Source organism: Anthonomus grandis, chromosome 17, assembly GCF_022605725.1.
Source record: "Anthonomus grandis grandis chromosome 17, icAntGran1.3, whole genome shotgun sequence".
In the NCBI taxonomy this organism is placed as follows: Eukaryota; Metazoa; Arthropoda; class Insecta; order Coleoptera; family Curculionidae; genus Anthonomus; species Anthonomus grandis.
In genome coordinates, this window is record NC_065562.1 from 8,481,318 (window position 1) to 8,504,861 (window position 23,544).

Below are 23,544 nucleotides of genomic sequence, written 5' to 3' on the forward strand. Positions count from 1 at the left end.
AACAGTACGAGATTACCTTACCAACATTTTCCCAAATAGATGGATTGGAAGGGGGAGGTTTATTGAATGGCCAGCAAGGTCGCCAGATTTAACCCCATTGGGTTTTTATCTATGGGGTTATCTAAAATCTAAAGTTTGTTTTGATAAACCTGAAAGTTTAGAAGAATTAAAAAAATAGAATTAGAGCCGAAATACAACAAATCCGGCCTCAAACAATGAGTAAAGTATTGCAAAAATTTGAATATCGACTTGGTTACTGTCTGGAATTTAATGATCAACAGTTTGAACATTTATTTTAATTTTTTCTTTTGTTTTTTTTTTATAAACTGTTCCAAAAATTCATGATTATTTATAAAAAATTTAATCGCAAATTTCTTAATAAATATTGAGGTTAGGTATAGGACATGGTATACAAAATATATTTTGAATTTTACACAGAATTAAAAAATGGGTGTTTCTATTTAAAAAAATTAAGTTGATAGTCGTAGCTCATTTTTGGGCCACCCTGTATACAAGAATTCATCATCAAAAAAATCGACAAAAAATAAAAATTAACGTGTCCGAGCGTTTTTTTTTCGAACACACCCCTGACGTTGAAATGAATTTGTTCCAACTTGCGCGTCCTCACTGTATGTAGAAATTTTTCAATCAACATAATGTAGGAAATTTCACACCGAACAATTGGACGTATCAACTTTCAGTCAGACGTATCAACTTTCAGCGTTGAATATTAACCGACATATTTACAAAAAACCTGATGAGGCAATTAAATTCAAGATGGCGGATAATCCACACAACAAATTAGTGGGAAAAGTCGAATTTAACATCTCTAAGTGAAGGGTTTTAAAACTGCATTAGCCAATTTTTACCGCCAATTACTTTGTGGGATATTACTTATATTGCGTAATTACTTACTTTAAAAATGATAAGAAGATACTAAAAATGAATCTGATCTTTGCATTCTAGAACCTACAACCCCTATATGATTTCGTGCGGTAATTTAAAATAATATGGTAAAATTAAGTATTTATTTATTTATTATTGATAGTTCCTAAAATTCCTTTGAATAACAACTAGTTAGTAGGGAGCAATATTAGGGAGGAAACTCTTTCATGTCCTCAAATAGTCTAGACCGCATGTCTGAGTGTAATATTTACTTATATAGAGAAATATGACATAGATCTGTTCAACCCTACAAAAAAATGTTCTTTTTAAAGATTTTATATATACCATCTTTGAATATATACCGAGATGTTCAACAGATTTTTTAATTTTGGTTTTAAAAATATTCAAAATGTAATTTTCATCACAATACAACAATACAATTTATTATTTTAATACCTGATACCCTTTTTTTTATAATTTAACTCAAAAGCCAATATTTTAACAACAATATATATTTATAATAACTGACAAAAAATAAATAAAACAAAATAAAGCAACACACTAAATATTTTCTAATTGATGCTCTGCAAAAAATTCTCTCAATCTATTAACGCAACCATCCAAATTTACGTGGTATCTTATCATATCACACATTACAATTTTATCCTTATGGTTCTTTTCAAGACCTAATGTGAAAGTGAGAGATTTTCGGGTAGGGGCAAATCTCGATAATACCTACAAATGCAATAGTTTGTCATCTTTTTGACAGTTTCTAGGATTTTTACACCTACATTAAATAACTGAGTTCCAAGCCACCCGTGGTGTCGCTCCAACGTGCTTGCATATGCCTTTTTCACAAACGGAGTTAAGTCTTGGGACAGTACTTGGCTCTGAGCGTCAATGATTACAAATTGGAAAAATATGGCCATAAAGTGCAGGGCCCTAAAAGTACGAAAGGCGGTGATTATAAAAATTACTGCTCATTTCAAATGCTTACCCTAAGTGTGATACATCATTTTAAAGGTCACGTATGGTAATAAATGACATTTTATCAACTTAAACCTTGTTAGGTCAAAAGGTTGCCTCATAGTGTCACACGTTATTTTAAATGGCAAACAATTGTCCATCTTACGATGCAAATTGAAGCGATTTACCAGTAAAAATCTATGGTAATAATCAGTTAATGGAGTCCAAATATTTTTGTGTAGATGAAATTGGTGTTGGGATTCTAAACGAAAATAATTTGTATTTTCAACCAGATGGAGCTCCCCCACACTACGCTTTGGCAGTTCGATATTGGCTTAATGAACACTTTCCAGGGATGTGGATTGGCAGGCGTGGTGCAATTGAATGACCCGACCACTAGATTTTTGCCTTTGACCTGACAAATGCTTGCCAATGTTTGTTAGGAATTTCAAAACCAACTTCATTATTGTCTCGCGAATAACGGAGCACATTTTGAGCACTTAATAAAATAAATTCTATGAACTGATTAAACTGTTTATTTTTTAAATACCTTGTTACACCCTTGCAGTCTATAAACTTATATTTTTTATACACCGGTTGGTGGTATTTGACATACCAAAGTATGACGTCGATAAAATATACATTATTACCAGACATTTTAGCTAACTATTCACTGATACGTCAACCGATTTTTTTTTTGGCACTGTTGAATATACATTTTAATGCTGCTTACAATGATGTCACACGATGGGGGTTCTCATTTGGCATATCAAAGTGAGGTAAAATTAAACGTTCGTTTCGAAATGAAAGTACTGTATATATCGATTACAGCAACAATCTTATTTATCAGAGAAACATTAATTATATGTCGGACAAATAAGAAACTTTATTAACATTACATATATCGCACATTACATATAAAGGTGTTTTTATTGGATGACATATTGGATACGTGAGTTCTTGATAAGAAGAAGGTTTGTGGGTATCTAGTATTAAGCCTGACTGTTCATCAAACCATTAATTAACCTATATAACAAAAAAATATACTTTTTCTCAGGTGCAATGGATGTAGATTAATGTAAATTAAATCCATAGGATGAGTACTTAGCAAACTTGCGCTGAACATACTCCATCAAATCAGTGTAACACTGGTAAATTGGATTGACCTGACAAAGGAATTTGAACGTAGATTCCGCAGTAAAGTTCGGAGAGTTTCTAATTATAAAGCCAAGTTTCTTCATGACTGACAACACTACAACTCTATTAAAATGTGGTATAAAGGTAAATTTTCAATCGAAGGTGATATCAAGATCAGTAATTCATCAAATTATTGTTGATAGAGCAGTTGTAAATAATGGATCACACTAGACTTCACCGCATTAAGCTTCAGCCTGTTATCAGCACACTAACTCTTTAAGAAATGCAGATAATTCTGAAGAAATATATAGTCATTAATACTGCCTATGTTAAAGAACAGCTTTAAGTCATCGGAAAAAATCAGTCTATGGCAATTGGTGAGCTAACAAATTTGTTGATAAACAAAATAAATAAAAACAGACCAGGTTTAAACCTGAACACCTTGAACTTGAGTTACACTCGAGGTAGAATTAAAGAATTTGGATATAAAGCCCTCATACTCCACAAACTGCGATCTACCAAGTAGGTACGATTGCAAGAAATTAATTCGCCTCGATGAAAAGCCATAGCCATAATTAAATTTATTCACCAACAAAATATAGTGATTAATTATGTCAAAAGCTTTTTGAAAATCGGTATATATAATGTCAACCTGAGACTGAGCATCAATCCATTCACAAATATGACTGGAAAGACAAGACAAATTAGTAATACAATATCGGCCTGTGAAAAAACCATGATCAATGGAAGGAAATAAGACCTTTTCAGAAGATTGAGATCCTGTAGTTGGCTAACTGGTCAGGATCTCCTTTTCTTATTATTGGTGTTATTTTGATAACCTTCCATATATCTGGAATTTGCTCTGCAGATTAAGTTAAATATATGATCGGCCATCACACAAATACAATCCTTAGTTAAAAAGCAATTTCATCCACCCAAGATGTTAACTTATTCTTGAGTGTTCAACCAGCCAAAACCACCTGAGAAATTTTAACCGGTGATACGTCTAAAAGAGGCAAGTTATCAGCAGTCGAGGCATGCTCAATACTAGTAGACGTTATAAAAGTATTCCTAAACAATAATGAAAATGCGTCAACTATGGCCTGCGGATCCTTAACCACCATATCATCGGGTAACCTCGTTTTACCAGGTATCCTAGAGTGTCCTTTTCTCCTAATTAATAAAAGCCCGGAAGGCTGGACGGGTCCGCATAAATGTTTCTCTGAGTATCTAATACATATAATTTATAATCATTACACATTTGTAGCCCTACAAGGTTTCTAAGGGAACAAAATGTGTTGCGACATAGATCTGATCTATTCAATTTAACGATTTTAAGGGCCTTTTTCTTCTTATGTTATTAATAATCTCTCGAAGTGGAAAAATCTCTCGAATTATAAGTGGGAAATCTTCGTTTATGCTTTTGCTTACATGAGATGCAGACAACAAATATCTCTTTCTATATGTCAGACACAGCACCACATGCATTGTTAACATTGGAGAATAAATACACATAAAAGCAGTCTGCTTCAAGAATCATGTTGTAGAGATGATTAAATTATCTTTTCTAAAATTGAAAACAAGAGGTAAGTCCTTAATAAATTTAAAATTATCAGCCGGCTGGCTGGAAATGGTAAGATCAATTTCAAGTGAAGAATGATGCTTCAAAGTCTTCCATGACGAAAGGAATTGCACTACGAGGAACAGTGCAACTAAAATTCGGTAGAACAATGCCCAATAATCTGTTATTGTAATTCCGTATCTGATTATACTGAAATAGATCAAATGAGGTAGAAAAGTTATTTACGAAAGCACACTTTGCCTGTAGGTGAATTTAAATAAAAATCAAATACAATATTTAAATAAAATTACCCGAATACTGAAATTAACAGGATAAACTGATCCATATTTTTTAAATTTTAATGGAATGTATAATACAAAGATATATCACATCTGAAACCTAAAAGTCAAGCAATGGAAGGTGCAACACTTACAAAAATCAATTAAATTAATTTTTATGTTAAATCAGTGTAAGTATGGCACTCTTATGTATCAAAGTTTTTGAAAGTGCAAATTTTCCTGAAGACATATTTTTCCAAAATTTGAGGCAAAGCACGATGATTTATGATATTATTTTGCGATCTAGGTATACCAAGATAGCAGCTGGCTTTAAATCCAAGACATGTATATCATAAATGTGTCAGTGGCCTACCTAATAAATTAGAATAAGATGGCCCCTTGAAGAAAAATTATTCAATAATTTTTGCTATGAATGAAAATGATCAACCTTTGAATACTTCTAATTTCAGAACTTATATCATAATAAATGTTATTTCCAAGTTTTAAGCCACCAATCATTAATAGAATGATAATGAAGAATAGGGAGATTATTATTTATTCATTGGTCTAGTGTAATAATTAGTGTATTGGTATCTATGAAAAAAACGACGACAATGCGTTCTAGGATGTCTATTAATTAAATTTCTCAGAACTCTCTTGCACCACAAAAACTGAGTGAAATAGATAATTCCAAAATGGAAGCGCATATCGTGACGAAATTTCAACAAAGAGTACTATAAAAAAATTAATATCTCATTCAAGAAACCATTGAAACGAAAAATAGATACAAAATCCTTATTTTCTTTAACATATCATGAAAGCAATTTTAATAATACTATATAAAAGTTGGCTTAAAATATTTGATATCTAAATATAAACAAGTTTTGTTATTGTTATTTTACTATTGGACAAATGATTAAATATATACAATTATGTAAATGATACATGAAATAATAACATAAGTAAATTAGTTTAGTTACTTTTTAATACTGCAAAAATTTCAATCGAGTATTTCTATTGCCTCAATATTTATACATTTACATACATAATCTATAAAGTTTGCCAATATTTTATTGCCATTATACAATGTATGCAATCATAAAATTGGTTATCTAAATCACCCAAAATATCACATAAGCCATAATAACTTCCTTATCAGTTATTAATATAAAATAATATACTAAATACATTGAAAATAAATATGTATTTTTAGCAAAAAAGCAAATTTGGATTCACCACAACTTTAGTTCTGGGATAAATTATATTTACATGATTTTTTTTATTTGATAAATACTGTTTGGTTGCACTAAGATAGGAATTAAAGAGAGACTCAACTTGATTCCTACAAATATTTACCTTCTGAGCCATAGCAAAGCATCAGCAGACACCAAATCACCCTCCACTTTATCCTTGAGAATCATGTCCTCCAGATCTTCATGTTGTTCAATATCTTCATTGTATTTGGTTCTTAATTTCTGTGATTAAATATAATTTGATTCACACGGTGATTATTAAATTTTGGTCCAAAAAACTTACGGTTATGTTTCCATTCATATCATTAACGACTGGGGCAAAGACTTTGCCAAATTTGTCTAAAATTTAACAATTAGTTTTACATTTTCGGATAAAAGTTGAGCATTTTTAAAAATAATTTGGTAAACGTCTAGTTTAGAAACTTTTCTGAAAATTGCACCTACAATTATGCGCAAAGCCCTTTGTGTAATTTTACCGAAAACAATATTCCGATGGCAAAGTAGCGAATTTTTAAGATTTAAAAAAAAAAACAAAAAAATTAATTTTTACATTTATACATATTAATGTAATCTGGAATTATAAGCCTAACCTAACTTTTCTGAAAACCGCACTGAAAATTATGGGAAAATAGGTTCTGTTTCGACACTAAGATGCGAGGAAACGTTCCTATATGTCATTTTACGAGAATGAGTACATTTTTTAGTTATTTATTTATATATACAGAATCAACAGCCAAGAGGACAATTACAGATACTGTAATAATAATAATACACAATTCTGATTAGTATTAATAAATATGTAAAATGCAATATCTACAGTTAAACCAACATAGTATACTTAACAATAATTAAATTAGGAACAAAAATAGTAAGAACTAAGTCTGAGCAGCATAGAGTCTGTCCTCAATTATTTTTACTTGAGAAATTTATGTTGCACTCGTTCGATTGTTTTGCTCCAAATTTCATATTGAGGAGACTATAGCGGCCTTTACACCGAAAGTTTTAACTGCGCGATTTTCGAAATGCACAATCAATCGCACGCGTAAGTGTTTCTGTGTAAAGGTAAATAAATCCGAGAGGTTTGAACGCGTGATTCTCTCTGAACAAGCACGCGCGATTTTCGACAAGTCTTTACACGTAAGGTTTTAACTGAGCGAAATAAAAAGATCATGTTTTTATTTTATATACATATGTTTTCAGTTCCAGTTGAACTGTTTCTTTTTGGAGCGCGTTATGTCGGACGCTCGTTGTTGGAGCAAAGAAGCTGTTACAGATTTTATTACTATTTACCGAGAATATCCATGCCTTTGGCAAATAAAAAGCAAGGAATACAGTAGCCGAAATCTTAAAAATGTCAACTATGATAAAGTCGTTAAATTCTGTAAAGAAGCTGGGAAGCCAACAAAGATTTTGTTGTTAAAAAAATTCAGAGTCTAAGGGGATCGTTTAGAAAAGAGTTGAAAAAAGTGAAGGATAGCGAAAGGTCTGGAATGTCGCAAGATGATTTATATACACCAGTGCTATGGTATTTTGACCTCGTTCAATTCATCATGGATGAAGAGATTCCGGCTAATAGTGTATCAAATATTGATGAGGAAACTACTGAAGATCTGATAGAATCTGAATATGGTGAAGGATCTAATATTAACGCATCTACTACGTCACAGCCTAATAATAATCAACAGAAAAACGATGTAAGTGTTATTTATTTCCAAACAAACATATTTTATTGATTACTAACATTTTCCCAACTTAATCATTTCTTCTTGCCAAGGAATTGCACCTTGGGCGCTGTTAAAATACGATTTAAAATTGTCCCTGTTTTCTCTTGATGCAGATGTTGGATTTGTAGATCTACTTGGTTGCATATTTGTAATATTAACTGAAATATTTTTATATAAATATATTTTATTCTTTTTAGGGAGAAGAAAATGAAGGCAATTTCGTTAGAAACTTGCCCAAACCCGTTATTAAAAAACCAATAAATAAAAGAACAATTTAGGAGACCCAGCATGAATCCATGAATTTATGAAAGTCTGCACAACGGCATTGACGTCCCAAAAAAATATGAGTGAATTTGACGCCATAGGTTGTAATATTGCCAAAAAATTACAAAGAATGCAACCCGATCAAGCACTATATGCAGAGTCCATAATAAATTCTGCACTATTAAAAGGATTAAGAAATCAATTATCTGAAAATACATATATATGCCAAAACTCTTGCAACTTAAGAAGTTTTTTATCTGTGAGCTCATCAACGTCTCAAAATCAGTCCGTACCAACCCCTACACCATCCCCTGGTGGAGTAACATTTCCGCCATATTTAAATAGTAGTGAAGTAGAAATAGAACACAGTTTGCAAAATAATGTGAAACATTATTATGAGAATATACAATTATTGTAATTTGTCATTCTTGTATTTTTTGTTTGTTTATAGTAATAAACATTACATTATTACCTTCATATGTTCTTCTTTCAATGCCTCGTATAAAGCCTTACAATTTTGTGGTATTAAAATGCTTAAAGTTGGTGCAGATATCCCTGTGGAACATTTTAAGTCCTCATAGGAACGCCCAATGGCCGAAAATCTCAAAGTAGCAACTAGTTTTTCTTCAGCACCAATGACTTTCCTCATGATTGTGTCTTTTTTTAATATTCTCACTTTTACCAAATTCAGCAAATAGTCAAAACAAGTATTGTCCATTCTTAGGTAATTTTTATAATCTTCAGGATAGGTTTCTCGCAAATGTTGAATTAATGAAATATCATTATACCGGGACCTGTAATATTATTTCGATGAAGAAACGAAGTAATAGTTAGAAACGTTACAAATAAAAAAAGTAATTAAACATAAGTCTTACCGGTAATCCTTAACCTAAACACTACGCTTCCGCTTATTCGATTTTTTGGGCATCATTCTTATTCCAGCTGCCACTATAGCAATTATACGTTTATTTTCCTCAGATACCGACATATTTAAATATACAAATTAAATAATATAAAGAAAACCTCTTCTAAACCTTTTCAAAAAATACAAATTCCACGTCTCGTTCCACGCGCCACGTAATCGTGCGCGATTTATCCTTTACACGTAAGGATTTACGCTCGCTATTCATTCCAAACAGTTTTAACCAAACGCAAGAGTTTCTTGGTAAATTACGAGTTTTTTGAGCCACAGTTTTCATCGCAGTTTTGACCGTCCAAATTTGCATGCGAGCAACGTTAAAACATTACGTGTAAAGGCCGCTTATATTAGACTTCCATACTCCAACCTTGGTAGCACCAAGCTATTAAACTGTCAATCAAAAACACTTAACCTTAAAAATCTTACTTGATCTAATAATGAAGCCAATTCTCCTATGTTCTTTGCTTGATTGTAATCTTTTACAACTCCCAGGTCCTTCTCACTATTGGATTCTTCAAGCATTAGAATATGCATGTTATAATTATATTTAACAACATTCGTATAAAGGGTTATAGATATAGTAGAGCATTTTCTGCTATTAAAGTTAAATAAGCATTTTCTTCACACCATTCTATAACATTATTAAAATTTCTCTGGCACAGTCCTCCTCAGAGCTCTAATTACCATATATATCTTCTCCAAAAAATGCTTTGGAGTTACCTCTAACCGAGCATATGTCATTGATAACAATTAAAAAGAAGAGGAGTGTCAAATTAGATCCCTGAGGCACATCCTGATCTAGTGTAAAAATCAAATCTGGCACCTCTGACCTCAAAATATTGGTGCCTGACAAATAAAAAACATTTAAATTATTTAGGTACCTTAATTTGATAAAGTGACTACAATAAAACTATGCTTAACCCTATCAAAGGCCTATTCCATGACAGTGTATATTACATCCATTTCCTTTTTTTATTTAAAGCATTATGAACAAATTGACATTTTTTACAGCAATATAAATTCTCGAAAATTTGTTTTCTGATGCTTTTATAGTTCATTTGGGTTTGTAATTCCAGGTATGATTAAAATGTATAAATGTCAATTTTTTTTTTGTGAAAATGCCATATTATCTTGAAAAAAAAATTATGAAATCAAATTAAAATATGCTTTATTGTTTTTCAACATTAAGTTACAAACCAAGCTAAAAAATATAATAACACAGATACTAAGTTAAGAACAAAATGTCAAGGATACATTTAAAGAAACAAAAATGAAAAAAAAAATTAGTGTAAAACAACCATATGTCAAAAAAAAAATGTATTAACAACAGACAATAATGTATAAAATTTGAAATACAGACAGCTTGAAAGATATGATAAAATTTTAAATTTAAAAAAAATATTTACATCAAATATATAAGACTTACAAGACTTGAATTTTAATACCCTCATATAAAATTATGTATTTTTTTTAAAAGTATTTTGTAAGGATAGTCTTTGGGATGCATCAACATAGATTGGTAGTATTATATTTTTTTGAATATATGGTATGTCTCATTAGTACTTTTGCATTTTTTATAATCTATAAACTAGCCTTTCTACTATCATCAGTATAAAAATAAAAGTTAAGGTGAGTATGACCTCCCTAACAAATAGTGACCTACAGTGATCTCTAAAGCCTACTGCACATAAATATCTTACAAGATAAAAAGTGACTGAACAACACCCAACCCAGTGAAGCTTCAAAATTGATTCCCATATCTTAAGTGGAACTCTACTAGGGCAAAGTACACCCTTCTAGCCAAGGCATAACAAGCAGAGGCATTTTTTTAAAGGAACAATACAACTCTCAAATTCTCAAATTTTAATTTTGAGTCAATAAAACTCATAAAAATGTGGAGTATTCTCTATTAAGATTTGTGGTAATCCCCTAAAATTTCACAAAAGAAAGCTTGTTTATATCACACCAATCGTTAATAAGTTTAATATCATTATTTATTGTTTCTTCCAATGTAGTGTTATTTGTTCCTAGCCACATAATAGTAGTGTCATGAGCAAATAACATAAAGGATCCATTATTTTGATGTACATGACAAATAATAAAGGGCCAAGAACCAATCCTTGGGAAACCTCAGAATCTATACTTCGCACAGATGAAGAACTGTTAGCCCATCAAGTTGTAAATTTGCTCTTCTGCCACTGGAATGTTGCTCTCAGTAAACTAACATACATTTCAAGCCTTTTCCCATAATGTTAAGTGCAATTTTCAGAAAAGTTGCTAAGCTAGACCTTTACCACATCATTTTTATGTTTAATTGTTTCTTTTTTCTCAATTATTTCAAATGTATTTAAAAAATGGCAAGTCTTCTTTTTTAAAAGGTAATTAAACAAATTTGTAGGGGAATTAAGCACTTGATGCTGGGGAAGGCTTCTTATAGATTGTCAGAGTATTTAGAGGATAATTTTGAGCTTTGACTTAATTTTTAATATTTCATTATATATTTTTTTAAACCTTGTATTTTTGGTACAAATGTGTGCTTTTGTTTTATTTAGTGTAGTTTATACCTAGTTTGTGCTTTGTTTATAACAATGTTATTTGTTGAAATAACAAAGCTTTCTTTCTGCTCTTCTCTCTTCTTCTTTTTATTTTTCAGACCATATGAGTTGGGAGGAACACACCAAACGCCACATGAGCATTATAGATGTTATCTTTGATTTCAAAATGTCACAGATCTATTGAAAGTTAGAATATACAGAATGCTTACAACTGCTGTTCAAGAATACAGTTGATTATTTCCACACCAGAGAAATCCGGACAAAAACTAAACTCTAAAAAAAACAGATCTTAACCATGTTAATGTAGGAAATTTTATTTGTAATTTTGCTATATTTTGAAAACAAATGAGAATTGCATAAGAACATATCGACGCTGCCAAGCCAGAACGGCATAAACGCCAAAATGTTCACTTTTGAGTTAGATACACAATTGAATAGGATTTTTAATTCCGCATCGAACAGTTCAGTCGGCATAACCGCAAACAAACCTCAGTTGCCACAAATCCGGTTAAAAATTTTCACAACCGCCATTTGATCACGTCCCTTAGCAACCGATCGTCATAATCACCAAGCGCCCGTAAGAATAACACGTGAAGTTCGGTCCGGTATTGATAGAAAGGTATGTATTTTTTAATATTTCTTTTTATATGTAACGTGATATCACTTATCAATGCGATATTTTAAATCTGTATAGACTTTTACAGCGTAAAAACAGAGTATTTCTTAAAAAACTAATGAGGTGTTTGTGCCAAAATCAACTATTTGAAATCTGTTTGGCACAAACGCCATCGCTCTATGTCATTCTTATGCAGATTTCTTTTTTAAAAATTACATTTATTAACAGCATTTTTTCATTTTTTTATGGTAGCTTAGTACTTGTGCTCTTAACAATTCTTTTTATATTAATGAACCTTTTAAATTATATTTTTAGTAGCTAAAAATGGCGATCGATTTTTGGCGTTTATGCCATTTTTTTTGTTACAGATGAGTACCAGAAGTAAAAAAATAATGCTGCTACTACAGAATAATAAAAGTAATATTAAGAGTATTACAGAAAATAATAAGACTGATGGTAATATTTGTGATAAAAATCCAGATGCTAGTGATATAAATAGTATAATAGAGATCGAACATAATAAAGTGGTCGAGGCTGAGACTGGTTTTGACTATACTCCTGTGATCCCCTTGGAAGCTCATAGTATTTATGATGCCAATATTACAGAAGCTTTTAGCAATGATGTTATTTTTGAGGAACAGGCAAACGTTATAGTGGAAGAAGTACCCTTTTGTAACAATCCGTTTTTAAACTTTACATCCGCTAATGTTTTTTTGTCTACAAGTCCCATTTATCACGATATGAAAAATTTGACCGAGGAGCGCGATGAGAATACAAATCCGAATATTGAATGGGCAGATCAACCTAAAACTCAATCTGCCGATATGAGTGAAGATGAATCGAATACCGATAGTGACTATGAATTAGAATCAGCCGATTCAAAGAGCGATGAATCTGAAGGTGGTAATGATAACGAAGATGGTGGAAGTACAGAAAAAAAAGGTGCCATGGGTAATGATGCTAAAATCGGTAAAAAGAAAAAACGGAAACTGATGAAATACTCTGGAAAGGAATATATTAATTTAAGCGGAGAAATAGTTGCTGCAAAAAAAATTAAGCCCAATCCATTTCTAAACAAGCAATGTGGAAATAACTGAAAATTATTCCCAGATAAGGAACGTCAGGGAATATTTGATTTTTTTTGGGGCTTAAATGACAGCAATAAGCAAAAATTGTGTTTAAGTGAATGTGTGGTTGTTGGCGAAATAAAACGTAGGCGAAAATCAAAAAATCTGAAGCATCGTAAGTTTACAAATGAATATTTTTTGAAAAAAAATGGGATCAGGAAGAAAGTTTGCCAGCAATTTTTAATGAATACAATGGCGATAACTGTTAGGCTATTAAGGACTGTTCTGGGAAATAAAGAGGAAACTAAATTTCCGGTTTCAGATAACAGAGGTCATCATAGATCATATAATAAAGTTTCTGATGAACAAATAGAAAAATTTAAGGAATTTATAAACTTGTTTATAAATTCATAATTATATTTATACATATTCATAATTATTTATAAAAAAATTATTTATAAATAAAAACAACCACTTGTTCCATCACATTACTGTAGAAGTTCAACTTCACGAAAATATTTACCGGCCTATGTTAAAAGTTAACAATGTCTACAGAATGTATCAAAATACTGTTAAACATCCAAATAATAATTCACTTATATTAAAAAAAACCAAATTTATGCAACTTTTGAAAAAACATTTTAATATCGGCATACATGTACCCAAAAAAGACAAATGCTCAAAATGTGAAAGATACAAGAATTTACCTGACAATTTGAAAACTAATTTAAAATTATGACCAGCATTTGGTGGAAAAAGAAGCAGTAAAAAAAATATTTTTGCAGGAACAAATGCACGCTAATGAAGGTGAAGCGAACAATACTCTGGTAGCTAGTTTTGACCTTCAAAAAGTCTTGTCGACGCCCCATGGAGACAGCATGACAATTGGCTTTTCCAGAGTACGCTGTATACAACTTTACCGTCTATGAAACGGGTTCAAAAAAAGGTTATTGTTATTTATGGGGCGAAAAAGACGGTAAGCGCGGCAGTAATGAAATTCGCTCCAATTTATTACAATATTTAAAAGACGTTGATCAGACCAAAAAGTACAATAAAATTTCTTTATTTTGTGATAATTGCGCGGGACAAAATAAAAATAAATATTTATTTACCATGCTTCGGTACTTTTTAGACAGCGCAAATTGCATAAATGAGATTAATATTACTTACCTTGTTGTTGGGCATACGTACATGCCGGTTGACTCTATGCATGGTATTATTGAAAAAAGCATAAAAAATAAAATAGTTCAATCTCCCTCGGAATGGCCAACTATATTAAGAAATGCTAGGATAAACCCTGAGCCGTATATTGTCAAGCAGTTACATTTTTTAGATTTTCGAACTTTAACTGCAGAAAAAGGTATTAAAATTAAAATAAATTCTATGAAATGTGCTTCGTTATTCAAAAATGATACAAGTATAAAAATTCAAACGTCTTTTTTGGATACAAAGATAGAAACTGTAGATTTTAAACTTAAACATGACTCTACACCGCGACCAGCATATTCAGGTGAACAGTCAATTACTAAATCTAAATATGAAAATATAAAAACTCTATGCCAAAAGTTTATTATTAAACCAGAGTACCATGCAGAGTATTTAACTGTAAAAGTAAATAATACTCTTCCAGATAGGTTGGACCAAACAGATGTGGAGGATGAACTAGATTAATGATTTGGTTAAAAAAATTATAATTTTCTCATTTTTTTGAAATATTTTTTAAGTTTGTAGTTTCTTAAATTTTTTGTGTACTTTTTGGCTGTTTTTGTTAAAGCGCTAGGCTCAAGACATAATGTAAATGCTTATGTAGGAAATAAGTTTTGTTGTTTGTTGATTTGGTTAAAAAAATTATAATTTTCTCATTTTTTTGAAATATTTTTTAAGTTTGTAGTTTCTTAAATTTTTTGTGTACTTTTTGGCTGTTTTTGTTAAAGCGCTAGGCTCAAGACATAATGTAAATGCTTATGTAGGAAATAAGTTTTGTTGTTTGTTTAAGGAATTTCTTGTTAAAGTAATTTGTTTTTTGTTTTAAAAATTTAGGTATAACTACACCTGTGATTTTTTTTGTGTTTTGTTTTTAAGATTTTTTTGAGAATTTTTAGAATTTATTTTTTTCTTTAGTTGTAAGAAATTAAATGTACTTTTATCTTTTTGTATCATTTTTTGAATAAAGGCTGTAAAAAAAATCTGTTCTAATTTTCCTTTATGTTGGCATAAGCGACTATATTTAAAATCATTATATTTTTCATTAATGGCATATGTCCATTTTAAGCGCCAGTTTGACTAACATTATTAGATTTGATTGTCATAAACCCCAGAGGTAAATTTGGCATATTCACCATTGTTTAAAGTCAATTAGGCATAAGCACCATTTTTTCAGTTTTTTATCTATTTTAAATAATAATATGATAAGCTGACATTATATTGTTAAAACTAATAAACAAAATCACTAATTATTTTGAGCTACTCGACATCTAAAAAGAACTGCTATTAACCAAACTAATCTATAAATTTTTGTGTTTTCTGAAAAACAAAGTAAATGTTGTTTATGCCGTTCTGGCTTGGCAGCGTCGATATGGGTTTTTCAAAATTATTTTCATGTGTACAATACTCACCTCCTCACCTGGAGTTTGGTGCATTTCTCCCAAATCACCCTGTATTATTGGTGGTATATTTTTAAACTGACACCTGTGTACTGAGCACCTGAATAAGTCAAATTGACACTTAAACACAAAACAACTGGATACTCAGCAAAAAAAGCTATTAAATACTTTTGCACCTCATAAAATGTAGGTGTTGACTAATTATGGTTTGTGGAGCACAAATCGCTTTGCTTAACAATAAAAGTAAAAAAAAGTCAATACTTAATCTAGGTCAAGTTTAAGTCTCAGTCTAAGGTATATACAAATGCCCTAGATTAAGCTTATTTCAGTATGTAATATGATACAGATTCAGAGCATATTTCCTAATAATTTGTTGATAATATCTTTACATAGAAGTTTTAAAAAGATAAATAATTACCTATTATGGTAACCAGCCCCTCAGAAGCCTCTAAAAATTCCCTCGTCTTTAATTTCTTTTTGGGGTCCGGGAAAAACGGGGTTATGGTGAACATAGTTTTAGTGTCTTCACTAGGAACTGCCCCATTTTTCACGGACATGTTCCTTGTGATTTAAAATTTTGAATGTGTAGAAACTGAAAGGAAAACTGAACGTCAAATTCCATATTTTTGTTTATATTGGCAAGTTTGTGGGAGTGTTCGTCTTTTATATGTTCTTTCGGGAAATTAACAAATACGATACGTTCACGGTAAATGTAAAGTACAGCTTACGTAGCAAAGCCCACTGAGTTTTCGACAAGACAGGTTTAGAGTAAATAAAAAAATGTGCTGTTGCCAAGTTTAATCTCGGAAAGCTTTTAGCTATTATAACAACTAGAGATGGGTTGCTAAATAGCAGCCTGCTATTTTTTAACTGCTATTTGATTTCTAATAATGTTAGCTGTTACGGCTTCAAAAAATAGCTGCTATTTTTGTAGCAACTAAAATTGCATACGGAGCAGCTATTGACGCGAGTGTCACGATAGCTAGGAAATGGAATAGCAATAGCACGACACGACTGCGACTGGCGGGACTGGCCGACTGCGACGCGAAGTGCCACTCGATGAGTGTAACAGAAACGGGAAACCGAGTATTCGGGATTCGGACATTGAAAATGTATTATGATTATGAAAGTAGCAGATAGAGATGGGTTATGGCGTGACTGGAAATACGGAAATATTTTTATATTTTGTTTCCGTGTAATATTTTTATTGTCATCCATTAAATTTAATATTAAATAAAACTACTAATTGGAAAAAAAAATTAATTTCAAAAAACAAAATTACATTCTTAATAAAAAGCTGTTTCGAATCATATATTCTATGGAATAGAAATAACTTGTTTATTATTAATTTATAAATATTTATTAAACAAAAACTTGAAACTTAGCTATTCAACAAGAGTATATAAAACTGTAACATATAGTAAGTATAACAGTCAGGGAAAAGCGTTAAAAGAAGTGAAAAATAGAAAAAAAATCTAAAAAAGTCTGAAATAATATACGTAATAAAAACTCAAAGTAACTTTTGATTAACATTTAAAAACATATTTTTTTTTACTTTCTCTAACTTAATGCGACTTCTCCGCTCCGAAATAGTAAGACCAGTCTTTGAGATTTGAAACTTGCATCGGACGATGGCTTAAATTTGGAAAAACCGCACCATTGTTAGCCCACCACTTCAAAGGATCCTCGTTCCTTGGGATAATTTCTTCCTCCAAGTAACGGTTTACTTCAACTATAGCACGTGCCTGCGGACTTTGATTGACTTTAGGATGAGATGACACCGACTTATTAAACTGCTTCCAAAGGTCAAATAGTGGCTTTTCTGACGTCGCATTACCGGCACCAACCTCTAAACCTGCTTCTCCAGTCGTTTCGCACTTTGCTCTTATATTTTGAGCTACTAAACCAGTAACATATTCCTTCGCCTTATCTGAAACGACAGGATTACTAAAACCAATATTCTTAAACATTGGATCCAGAAATGTTGACACAATTAGGGTCTTACTGGACTCTAAATCTCCAAGCCGCGATGTTATGTTTTGTATAAGATTTTTCATAAAATTTTGGCTAACTTCGGTAGTAAACTGATCGCTATTCAACATCTCAATACAAACATATTTCAACCCATTTGTCATGATTATAACTAAAGATAATGTGACGTATTTTTCCCCAGACATTAACTCAGTTACATCAAAAAATGGTTTTAATATAATTACTAATTCCTTCATAAATGTCCACTGCTCTGTGGGAATGACTGGCAGAGAAACTGAATCTATTAATGCTAGAGTTGTTCGTATTGCTTCTTCTAACTCCACAAATCTTTCTAGCATTAGATATGTGGAGTTCCATCTTGTTGCTACGTCCTTTTTGAGCTTTTTTGGTTCTTTGCCTTGTTGTCGTTGAACATTATCGAATTTATGTTTGGCGTTTGCACTTTGCTTAAAATGTGTCACAATTTTACTAATTTTGCTTAAGGTCCCTTCCTGAATTAACTTTAGAGCATCGGCTACTATTCAATTTAAGGTATGTGCATAGCAACCAAAATGCCTCCATTTTAAGTCCACAGTAATCGCTTTCTTTATATTTGCAGCGTTATCTGAAATGCACAGCAAGATGGAATTTCAGGTATATTCCAAGAAGAAACAACACTTAAAAGATTATCTGCTAAATTACTACTACCCTCATACCCAACGCAATCCAAAAGAACAGATTTGACATTAAATTCAGGATCTATGAAATGTCCTGTAACTGCCATTACACTATCTGTATTTCGAGATGTCCAGCAGTCTGTTGTAATTGTCATAGATGTGACTTCTCTTAAAACATCTGAAACTTTGTTCTGCACTTCTTCAAATCGTCCTGGAAGAGGAGCATTACTTAAAGTTTTTCTAGTAGGCAATTTATACCTAGGGTTTAGAGCTGAAATAAAAGCTTTAAAACCGGTGTCTTCAACCACGGAAAATGGCTGAAAATCTTTTATAACAAGATTCAATAGAAGCTCGTCCAATTTTTTTTGTTGGGACATTGTAATTCTCTTATGAGTATATTCAGGCATTAACTGTTGCTGCATCTTTTTAGCTTCAGATCGAGCCGAGGGAATTATATTTGATGAACTTCCTTTAGAAGTCGATGGCAACACACTTGTATTACAACTACAGGGTTCACTAACAGTAGAAGTACCACCGTTTTGGGTATGCTGTTCAGTATTTGCTTTTCTAGTGTTCTGAACACGTTCAAAGTGATGCAGTCTTACAGAAGGATGTTTTCTGCTAAGATGTGCTTTAAGGTTCGTTACAGACGTTTTATATGAAAAAACTGACGTACATATATTACATTTGGTTTAGCTTTTATCATCATCTGAGACTGAAAAGAAGTTCCAAATATCTGATTTCTTATTCATGTTGTTAGTTGGATAAAAGAACCTAAATAAATATACAAATAAATAACAACTTCAAAACATATTCAATGCAATTTACCTTTTTAAATTCTAATCTTCGAACAAGCAAACACAGTACACTAACTTTGAATTAATATTTTGAAATATTTCACACCTTTCTATTGTCTTTTATCTTACTATGATACTACGTTATATTTGCTACTTATTCCACAATAACTAACACATAGGACTGGATGTGGCCAATCGCCCACCAAAAAAGGCAAATAACCCGCATTCCCATTGGTTTATCGACGGTGAATCCCAGGCGCCCGCCAATCGTTTAATATAGAGACAGAAAAACAATAACAAATCGAGAATAAAGCCCTGTCTGTGAATCCCAGGCGTTCGCGCCTGCTACCAATCACAGTATTTTGTTTCATACCTCTCCTTGAAGGCTTGAAAAGTTTCAGGACTTCTAGGGATCACTATCACCTGCCATCTATGCTGTTCTAACAATTTTGTTGTATTATTTGCGGTGAAATTTCTTATTTCGATAATTAACATTTAAGAGTTTGAGTTATTGTAATTTATTAAACAAAAAGTGAAGACAACTAGCACCTACACTAAAAGTTTCAACAAAATATTGCTTAAAACAAAAAAACACCGAATGACAAAAATTTTCAAAATGAAAATTCAAAATTTAGCTAATAAATTTTAAAAAAACAAATATTCTTTATAAAGTTATTTGTCATTGTCTTCAACGCTACTCGCTACTTATAAAGTAACACTGTAGCAACTGCTATTTAAATAGCAGCTTTAATTAACTGCTATTTTTGTGTAGCAGTAGCAAAAGCAACTGCTATTCAAAAATAGCTGGGTCGACACATCTCTAATAACAACAAACCTAATAATGTTTATACGTGCTGGCGAAACCGGTCACGCAATAATTTGGTCACGGGCCATACAGAAATATCCTCTCCTTCTGATGGGCAGTGACTGCATGGCTCCAGTGACTGTGGACTGCGAGGGACTCGTGACGCACATTGCAGGCAGAGAGGAATGGCAGCATTCCAACAGACCGGCATTGCTAAATAGGGGGACCATCTGGTACACAGATGGCTCCAGAATGAACAACAGAGCTGGATCAGGGCTTATTGGTGGGATTCCACATACCAGTAGGGCATACTCGCTGGGGGAGCACGCCACTGTCTTCCAGGACGAAGTATTCGCTGTATTAAAATGCGGACAGAAAATCCTAAGCTGCGGATACCGCAATACAGTCGTATCAATATGCTCGGACTGCAGAGCTGCCATTAAGGCTATCACGGCCGCAAATGTAAGCTCCAAGCTTGTACTACAGTGCATAAAAGTCCTGAAAAAACTGGTACAGGTTGGCTGCAGGGTCCAGCTCGTCTGGATACCTGGCCACGCAGACCATGCAGGCAATGAAGAAGCGGACTCTCTTGCCAGACTGGGATCCGCGGATGTGCCGATGGGGCCGGGAACCCATAGTTGGTATCGCCAAATGCGTTGCGGTCGCGTCAATGTAGGGTCTGCTGGACAAGTGGACCCACCGAAGATGGACTAAGTCCCCTGGTATGAGACAGGTCAAAGCGCACATAGGTAGGCCCTCTGCCGGTCTCACCAAAAATCTACTACGCCTAAAAAGACGCGAAATTCCGCTAGTGACAGGTCTTTTAACCGGTCACTGGCACTTAAGAAGCCATCTCCATACTATCGGTATTGCGGACAACCCGGAATGCCGATGGTGCTGTGAGGAGGATGAAACCGTTGACCATGTAGTCGGGGAGTGCCCAGCACTCACGCGCGCCAGGTTCAAATACTTGGGTAACACTTTCAGTGTACCGAGTGACTTTAAGTCCTTCAGAGCAAAGAGCCTTATCGGTTTTTCTAAGGCCGTTGGGCTCTGGTAAGCCCCGGTGGGACATGACGGGTCCATCAGGAGACCTATATGCACAACTGCCTTGGCAGCCCACTGTTTCGACAATTCAAATAATGTTTATTAATTGTAATTTAATAACGTATTCTTAGCAGAAATACTTATAAGGATAATAAAATGTATATCAACCTACTGTCAACGCGATAACTCTAGCATTGGATTAATTGCAGACATCGAAACAAATCTTAAATTTAGATATTATTATATAGTTTACGTAATGTCATTTAGAATACCAGCAATCTGCTTGGCAGGTGCCTCTATTGTCACCAATAATTAAAACATGCTAACAGATAGTGTCTTTATAAGGCAGATACCTGCCAAGCAAATTACTGGCATTTCAAGTAACTTTGCGTAGACTTTACAAATAAATTCCTTTATAAACTTCTCTCCCTATACCAATATGAAATTTAGTCCTTTGACTTACACAAATATTAATTCTGATATTGTTAAAAATTTGGATCTAAATATCATGAACACTGAGTCAGGTTTAGTTTGTTATACTGATGTTGATAGTATAGAAATTCATATTCATGAGTATTGAATTCTATAAGAATAACATTGTCATTGTTATCACCATCACATAACACATAAGAATTCTTATGTGTTATGTGATCACCATCATTCGATCATTGGTAGTCGTACGAGACGGTTGTGTCTTCGCTCGTCGGCTCTGATGGTTGATAAGTTTTGTTTTGACTTTGATTTGTCTTTCTGTTTTTGGCCTTACCAGACGCGACGCAAAGTTTTGCTATACGTGTGCTTTCGGTATAAATAGTTTTGATTTGCTTCCTGTATAAATATTAGTTTTGATTTCCAATTGAATTAGTACCTGTTAACCTAAACTTTACCTTAAAATCACAATTTATTGAACTTTAACTCTACAACATCAAGTTTTCGCAGTGCGTGTGATTTGATAATAAACAGTTCCGGTCTCCTGCTTTACAAATAGTTTTCGTTCACGGAACAATATTTTTTATTTAAATATTTGGACACATTTTGAAGTCAATCTTAAGAAATTATGGCTGAATTTAAGTGTGATTCTTGTCAAAAGACCATCTTGGAGAAAGAAAAATATAAGCTTCGCTGTAGGGGGGAATGTCGCCGAAACTTTTGCATGTTCTGTACTGGTTTGGATAAGGCCACAACAAAGGTACTGTATAATTAAAAGTACCATAACATTAGATTTTGTCATTACAGAACTATATGACATCTTGAGTCAAAATGATCCCAAATGAAAGATTTTGTTCGAGAAAATGGATGACATTCACAACTTGCTTGCCAATAGTAGATCTGAAAATGGTCAAGAGTCAATGTTTCACTCAATCAGGGATATGAAACAAGAGCTCTTTAACCTGTCTTCACTTCTTTTGGGAAATCACGACGAATCTGTCAAGATCTAGATTCATGATTCCCCCAAACAAGAACTTGCCAAGGAAATGGAAGATTTACGGAAGAGTATTAATCAAATGGCGTCCCTTAAAATGGAAAAGTTGACAGTTAAGGAAAAAGAAATCCTTAAATACATTCCACCAATAGCAAAAAGATCAATTTCCATTTCTATACAGACCGATCAGGAATCAGAAGTTTCGCCCCCTATAAAAAGAATAACGGTTTCACCTCAGAAAACCATAACTAGGGAAGAATGGCATTACTTAATCGTCTCCAATACTTCTCCTGACTATACAGTAAACCGGCTCGCTCACTACTTTAAAGATAAGCTCCAGACTAATGCTTTTATTCGATGTTTTCCCTTCACGCAAAATGAAGACAGTGTGAACACCAGCTTTAAAGTAGGTGTCCAAAACAAGGATCTTTTTAGCCAGCTAAAAGAGACGAACGTATGGCCGGCTGGTGCTGTAGTGGATGGACGCAGGATGTGTCCATTACCACCGTTATATTCTCTAACTACATGGGTTATATACTCTAACTACAACTATAGGGCACTACATGCTACTATTTCTAATGACTTAATTACGATTAAAAAATCGTGGTGCGATTCTAATCTTCTGTGCCTAAATGTCTTAAAAACTAAAGTCTTATCATATAAAACTACTATTCAATCCTTTGTACTTAACAACACCAGTTTGGACGTCGTTGAATCTGTGAAGTTCTTATGGGACTTAATGTTGACTACTCCCTAAAATGGGACTTGCATATTGATGCCTTATATAAAAAATTAAGTTCAGCATATGTTTTGCCTTAAGATCAGTTCCCAGGGAATTAAGTTTTCAAACATCAAGAACAGCTTATTATGCTCTTTTTGAGTCACATTTACGTTACGCCCTTCCATTCTGGGGCACATGCGGTGTGACTCGATTTGAGCGCATCGTTAAACTCCAAAAGAGAGTAGTTCGGTATCTGCTTGGACTTAATAGCAGAG

The 23,544-nt window shown here is 32.8% G+C and overlaps 2 protein-coding genes across 5 annotated transcripts in view; one reads left to right on the forward strand and one right to left on the reverse strand.

Annotated features, from left to right (window-relative positions):
* The window catches only part of LOC126746123 (serine/threonine-protein kinase fused), a 41,604-nt gene extending 39,222 nt beyond the window's left edge, over positions 1 to 2,382 (forward strand). For all 4 annotated transcript variants that reach the window (XM_050454231.1, XM_050454229.1, XM_050454232.1 and 1 more), the window contains exon 10: positions 2,145 to 2,382. In XM_050454231.1, coding sequence (XP_050310188.1) covers positions 2,145 to 2,270 — 126 coding nt within the window. In that variant the 3' untranslated portion in view covers positions 2,271 to 2,382. The remainder of the gene's footprint in view (positions 1 to 2,144) is intronic.
* Positions 1,382 to 16,471, reverse strand: LOC126746124 (glycolipid transfer protein). The gene is made up of 5 exons (XM_050454233.1): positions 16,247 to 16,471; positions 6,364 to 6,419; positions 6,184 to 6,302; positions 1,677 to 1,827; positions 1,382 to 1,620 (listed from the first exon to the last, which is right to left on the reverse strand). The coding sequence occupies exons 1-5, from the start codon at positions 16,383 to 16,385 to the stop codon at positions 1,447 to 1,449; spliced, it is 639 nt and encodes a 212-aa protein (XP_050310190.1). The 5' UTR covers positions 16,386 to 16,471; the 3' UTR covers positions 1,382 to 1,446.
* Between the last annotated feature and the right edge of the window lie 7,073 nt (positions 16,472 to 23,544).